The 6905-nt window shown below is 43.4% G+C and overlaps 1 protein-coding gene across 1 annotated transcript; it reads left to right on the top strand.

Annotated features, from left to right (window-relative positions):
- The first annotated feature begins 282 nt into the window (after positions 1-282).
- Positions 283-2373, top strand: aplnra (apelin receptor a). Its single transcript, XM_031849435.1, has one exon. The coding sequence runs from the start codon at positions 449-451 to the stop codon at positions 1535-1537; it is 1089 nt and encodes a 362-aa protein (XP_031705295.1). The 5' UTR covers positions 283-448; the 3' UTR covers positions 1538-2373.
- Positions 2374-6905: the final 4532 nt, after the last annotated feature.

Raw genomic sequence — 6905 nt, 5'->3', positions numbered from 1 at the left:
CGTTAATTACATTTTCTTGCAAATTCCTTATAGATGGTTATTAATTTCGCATAGTCAAAAAAACATTAGATAGAGGGTTTCACCTGCCATATCGGGGCTCCTCGTCCTCCGGGCAGAGGGTTGGGCCCCGCCAGAAGAGGTGAGAGAGAGGAGGGGAGGGGGGCTGAGAGATGTTTTACTGGGGGAGGAGGAGGAGGGGGTCGTCCTGGGAGGGAACCAGGGGTGTGGAGGGCCGAGTTTAAAAAGGCAGACAGAGCCAACAGTCACTCACTCTCTCACACAATCTGCCCTCCTCCAACTCGGACCAGCAGTCAACTCAGCAGAACCTACAGCTCCTGTGATTCTCTGCTTTGGTTCACTTCTGAAGACTTGGAACTGTACAGGGCTCAATCTTTTTTTTTCCTGAGAACAAAGGATTTTTTTTTTTAAATATCTTTTCCACTGTAGCATGGAGACCACCACGGGGGAATATGTTGATAACTATGAATACTATTATGACGACAATGAGACTGCCTGTGACTTCTCAGAGTGGGAGCCCTCTTACTCCCTCATCCCGGTCCTCTACATGCTCATCTTCATCCTGGGCCTGTCAGGTAACGGTGTGGTCATCTTCACCGTCTGGAGATCCAAATCGAAACGTCGGGCTGCAGATGTCTACATCGGGAACTTGGCCATTGCTGACCTCACCTTTGTTATAACACTGCCTCTCTGGGCCGTATACACAGCGCTGGGCTACCACTGGCCATTCGGTGTGGCTCTGTGCAAGATCAGCAGCTACGTTGTTCTGGTCAACATGTACGCCAGTGTTTTCTGCCTCACCTGCCTGAGCTTTGACCGCTACCTGGCCATCGTGCACTCTCTGTCCAGCAGCAGGCTGCGCTCCCGGGGCACCATGCTGGCGTCCTTGGGGGCTATTTGGGTCCTGTCCGGCCTGCTGGCTGTGCCCACGCTGCTCTTCCGCACCACTATGAACGACCAAAACAGCAACCGGACCACATGCGCCATGGACTTCAGCCTGGTCACCATGAACCAGAAGCACGATTACCTCTGGATCACTGGGCTCAGCCTGTCCTCCTCCGCCTTGGGTTTTCTCCTGCCTTTCTTGGCCATGACCATCTTCTACTGCTTCATCGGCTGCACCGTCACACGCCACTTCAATAACGTGCGCAAGGAGGACCAGAAGAAGAAGCGCCTGCTGAAGATCATCACCACACTTGTGGTGGTGTTTGCCTTCTGCTGGACTCCCTTCCACGTGCTAAAGAGCATGGATGCCCTCTCTTACCTGAACCTGGCCCCGAACTCCTGCGGCTTCCTGCGCTTCCTGCTTCTGGCTCACCCCTACGCTACCTGCCTGGCCTACGTCAACAGCTGCCTCAACCCGTTCTTGTACGCCTTCTTCGACCTGCGCTTTCGTTCCCAGTGCCTGTGCCTGCTCAACCTGAAGAAGGCTATGCATGGCCAGATGAGCTCAATGTCCTCCACGCTCAGCGCCCAGACTCAGAAGTCAGAGATTCAGTCACTGGCCACCAAGGTGTAGAGGATAAAAGGAAAGGTGGAGCGTGGCTGCGGGCCGGTCCCAGCTCCAACCACTGGAACACTTGTAAAAAAAAAAAACTGAGATGATGAACTTTCACTGCTCACAGTCATGAAATCCATAATTTGTTCTTCTTATTCTACAGCGAAAGATGTGGATGCTCTGTTTGTTGTGTGGATCTGCTCCAGCTGGCTGAGCTCCTTAGCTGCTTTTTTGTCCCTCAAATTCTCAGAGAAAAAAATAAGTATTTTTTGTTTTGTCCTGCTCTGCAAAAGTCCTCATTTCTATCATGGAAAGAGGGCAAAACTATGATTTTAGAAACTCACACTGATGTTGGGAATTGTAAATCAATTTACACAGGAATCTGTTTACACTGGATGAAACGTAAAGCTGTACAGTATTTTCATACCATAGCATTGTTTTTCTTGTTCAGATATATTGCTGTTTTGTTTTAGAAGCACTTGTTAGAAAGATATGTGAGCAGGGAAATCAAATAAAGCAGTGTCCTCTTTAAAGCTTGTTATTTTTGAAGGTAGAAGTCTGCAGAAGGGGGGGGGGGGCGTAAGAGGAGAAAAGGTGTTGCAGCTTAATTATATAGTTTGTCGAGAGGAGACGGGGGCAGACAGGCAGATGGCAGTTGACAAATGTTGTTGGGAACAGGAACGGGGTGGGGTGGAGGGATATCGCAGTGTAGTCACAGCACTAAAAGAGGACAAAGGAACTCTGTAAATAAATGTTCCAATTTGATGTATATGTTTTATTTTTCGACATCACTGTAACTAACTACTGTATTAAAGATGTGTTCTATGAACCAGATTTACTAGATTTATTGAGAGAGAGTGTGTGTGTGTGTGTGTGTGTGTTTGATTGAGTGAAGACCAAAATGTATACTTTTGTTAACACTTTTGTAAATGTAATTTTAAAAGTGGAGAGGAGAAAGTTCTAATACTAAATGTAAATATTTGCACAAAAGTTTATCTTTTGGAAATTAAACTCCTGTAGTTTGACACCAGTTTCATTACACCGTCCTGTTATTCCAGTGTCAAGTATCTCCAGAGGGTTGAAGCTTTGTTATGAATGCTTTGCATTTGGTTTACACCTTCAGACTAATAGATCTCTAATCTCTGTTGATTCACAGCCAGTATCCAGACTGTAACCGGATTATGCAAAGTGACCGTCATCCTGAGTGTGTATTCAATACTCAGTTGTGACTTCCATCAGCTGTGGCACTTTAACTATTTGATGACACAGTCCTGTTGGTCACAATCAAAGGATTTTGAATTTAATAGTGTTTATTACCAGCAGATGGAGGCATTTCCAAATATTTTGAGTAATCTGTTTTTAGTTCAAGTTAAATCCATTTGAAGTACTTACAATTCATGTAAAACAATAAAAAAAAGACTCTTATCTGCAGGACGTAACATCAACCGAAACCCACATGTTCACTGAATAATAGGGTCATTACCAATGAGTGACTCTTCTGAGGGATCCTTTGATTTGACAGTAATGAGCTCTGTTGGACATAATCACCGTTCAGAGATGGCGACAGCGGGGGGGAAGTGGAACTCTAATCCTGGCAGAAGTCGGGACACCGAACAAGTCGATATTTGTCCCCGCTGACAAGTGATTGCAGTTAGAGCGGTTTGTTGGGGTGCAGGGCGGGGCTGGGGGGGAGGAGGGCGTCTGACTGCAGATGCTCCAACACACTGAGCAGAGAGGCTCAGAAAAAGAGGAAAAATAGTGAACAAGGTGAGGAATATAGCTGCAGCTACACAAGTTCGTCTCGCATCACACTCTAAAGTAACAATATATGTGAAATGGCGAGAATGTGAAGCCGCATGATTCACTTCGTCTTTGTGTGTGAGCGATCATATGTTACTTATTGTCCATTTGACAGCGGAGCAGCTTGAAGCTGGATGGATGTGAGGGCCTCGGCCTGTTCATCACACGCAGACAGAAACAGGAGTGCTTAAACACATAGTTATTCTTATAGATGAGTCAGATGCCATTTGGACGGATCTATAAGTGAGAGCCCATAATACAGACTTTTAAAGCATCACTATAAGGACCGGGACAAAAGCATGCAGCCTTCATCTGGTTCGTCATTTTAAACGTATGACAATAAGACAGTGGAGGGTGGAGTCAATCATGCATGCTGGACTGGCCAGACTTGTTGTTGTCATTGAGATGAGCTGGGCTGACAGCTTGTCTGGCGCTGTTAGCCAGCAAGTCCACTTTGGGATAACTCACCCAGAATACCAGCTGAGCAAAGCACCGGGGGTGCACAGGGGACACCGCCAGCACAAAAACAACAGTGGTGTAGGCCTCTGTATGCACATAAATGTGTTCGTGTGTGGCCTGTGTGACCTGTTTGCGTGTATGGATGTTGGGGTGTGTGGGCTTTACAGTGTTCCCAAAGTATTCTTAGAGGGAGTTCAACCATGGTAACCCACTGGCACCTTAAATGTTATTTCTTCCTCATTAGGAGAGTAGAGCATAAACATGCACATATTAATGTACTGGTTCTGACTGGTTACTTCTATTCAAAAATACAACACATTGTGCGGGTAATTTAATCACATCAATGAGGTGCATTCACTATTGTAATCTTCTTTTTTTGACCTATGGTTTTGTCTTACTGTCTTTTATTTTATGGAGTTCCTGTCATATATAAAGATCAACTGATAATGTGATCCCTTTCATCTTACTGTAAAGAATAAGACTAGTGATATTCTACATTTTTGTTAATGTCAACAGTTAAAATCAACCAAAACCAACCAACGTCTGTCTTTCAATATTTTCCAACTTTCCTACAAGTATGTGGCTCTCAGTCCTGAAGGTGTACATCTGTAAGAACTGGTCTGAAATATGTAGTTCTATTTTCAAAATTGACTAAATAATTTCCGCTGAAACAGCTGGGCACTGTAGTTATCAGCAAATGTTACTCAAAAGGGAGCAAAGCATTTGAAGGGAACTATTTTCATTGGTGTATTAATACACAGGTGTTGTTCTAGTCACTATTTGCAGCAGCAGAACAGTGTATGTGGGTCTGACTAAAAATAAACTATAATGCCCATGTTCATGAAGGAAGGTAATAAAGGAACATGTCACCTGGTGCAACAGTGTGGTTCATTAATGTGTTTTAATAGTTTTGGACAACAATGGCACAGAGGAATCAGGCAATTTATTTCTGGTTTTGGATTATTGATAATAAATAAAATATAGAATATCACCAGACTAATGTCACTGGTAGCACCATCACTCTGCATCTCCAGCCTGAGTTGAACACATTAAAGCAGCACACACAGTTGCCTGCTCTGAGTGCTGTCGTCAGTGTGAGCTGCCACACCCAAATGGGACATCTGAACCAAAACACAACTGCTCACCTCTCCTCAGATCTCCCTGCTGTTCAATCCCACCCAAGAAGCAACAAATGTACTCTGCAGTGTGTGTGTGTGTGTGTGTGTGTGTGTCTGTGTGTGTGTTCATATGCACATGTAAACAGAGATCTGACACTTTCCATGACCTGTCAACGCTAACCCTACTTTCTCTGTAGCATTCGTCCACCTGTTGCCACACCATAACACACACACACACACACACACACACACACACACACACACACACACACCTACACACATTAGGGTAAGTATCTCTAAGTATGTTTGCATAGGTGTAGTGTATGTGTGCCTTTTTTCCTCCTCCCTCCTTATTTCTTTAAAGGTCCAACACATTTTCTCAATCAGCCTTTGACTATAAGCAATGAGGGTCGTCATGGACACAACATGTTCTGCCAACGTTTGTCCTGTTTTAGTTATTTCTCTTGAAAAACCCATTTTATTATTTGCAGGATAGTCTTTGCTAAAAAAAAAAAAAAAGATGAAGCAAAAAACAGATATCATTTGAATGCCAATTCTGTTAACAATTCCAGCTTTTCTCTGTAGGATAATGAACATAGGATTTTTGTACGAGGGACCGTCCTTTAAGCTCCGGATTGACAGCTTTGTGATGAGAAACTGTACAGAGGATTAAGGCTCACACTGTACTGTTAATAACATAACATGTCTGAGACGGTGGTGGTCTGAGTCCAGCACCAGTCTAGACAGCAGAGCCTCTGATCAACCAAGAACAAATCAGTCCAACCTGAAGCCGGAACCTGGAAAGTTTAGCAGTTTCCTTCTGCCATAACTGACTCTCCCTTCACCTCCCACTAATACCATGTTTTACACAACTTGTACATGCAGCATTTATTATTTCAGTCTCTACTGTCTCTCACTGACGTCACCCTTCCCCTCCCAAATCTTTTAAAAGAAAACCTATTTCCGGAACTGTAATAAAATGTTTACTTCAAGACAAGCTTAAATGTTACAGAGCTGTCTGGAACCTAAATATTCATTATCCAAAGATGATGGTGGGGCTTTAAGAATTGTGATAATAAACTGTAAAAACCATAGCCATAACAAAAAAAAAATGACCATATGAATTATACATTAAAGTTGAAATGAATAGTCGATCACTATGGTTTTCTTATCTTACATGTTTTTGGGGTTTTGGTATGTTGGACAGACAAAAGACCTCATTTCATTGAGCAAAATGATCTGAATATGAACATATGTATATACAAGTGCAGAGTGTCTGCAGAATGATGTGGAGTAAAAGTATTAAGTCTCACATAAGTAAAAGCTCCTATTTTACTGCATTCACAGCAACATTTCTACTCGTATCCCTTTGCCTTTGCTGATAGTGATCAATGGCATTCCACGGCATTTGGAAACAAAGCCAAATCACCACAAATCTTATCAATAGGTCTCACAAATAATGAGGTATTACATGTCTAATGATGCCTCACAAAAGTGGCCACTTGACTATCCAATACATCGACACTGCAGTCTCCCTCCTTGACTTCTCGCCCGTATGACGGCTGTAAATTGCTACCACGTCTGCTCAAGAATCATTGAAATCAGCTTGTCTCAGTAATCTGTCTGGTTTAACCTGGAAGTGGCCTCTCAATAATTGTCCAGACCTTGAGAACAACGGCCTAGAAAAATACAGCATTTACATGAGATCAGTGTTTTCGTGGTAATTTTGTTATCTGTTGGCACGTTTCGAGAGGTGATTAGGAAATCTGGGCTTTCAAATGGGTCTCCCCAAAGTCGCCTCCCTGTCATTGTTATTCACTGTTGTTCAGGGTCATGTCCGCTCCACCCGTTACGGCACTGACTGGATCTGATGGGCTGGGGATTTTAGTCAGCTGAGAAAATATATGAGGACATACAATGTAAAGACTGGGGTTAAACTTATAATATGCAGCACATATGTGTGTGTCTATCTATCTATCTATCTATCTATCTATCTATCTATCTATCTATCT

Source organism: Anarrhichthys ocellatus, unplaced genomic scaffold (genome assembly GCF_004355925.1).
Source record: "Anarrhichthys ocellatus isolate YVR2014 unplaced genomic scaffold, GSC_Weel_1.0 scaffold9, whole genome shotgun sequence".
Lineage (NCBI taxonomy): Eukaryota > Metazoa > Chordata > Actinopteri > Perciformes > Anarhichadidae > Anarrhichthys > Anarrhichthys ocellatus.
The sequence above is the reverse complement of the archived record's forward strand: the minus strand, read 5'-3'. Positions and strand labels throughout refer to the sequence as shown.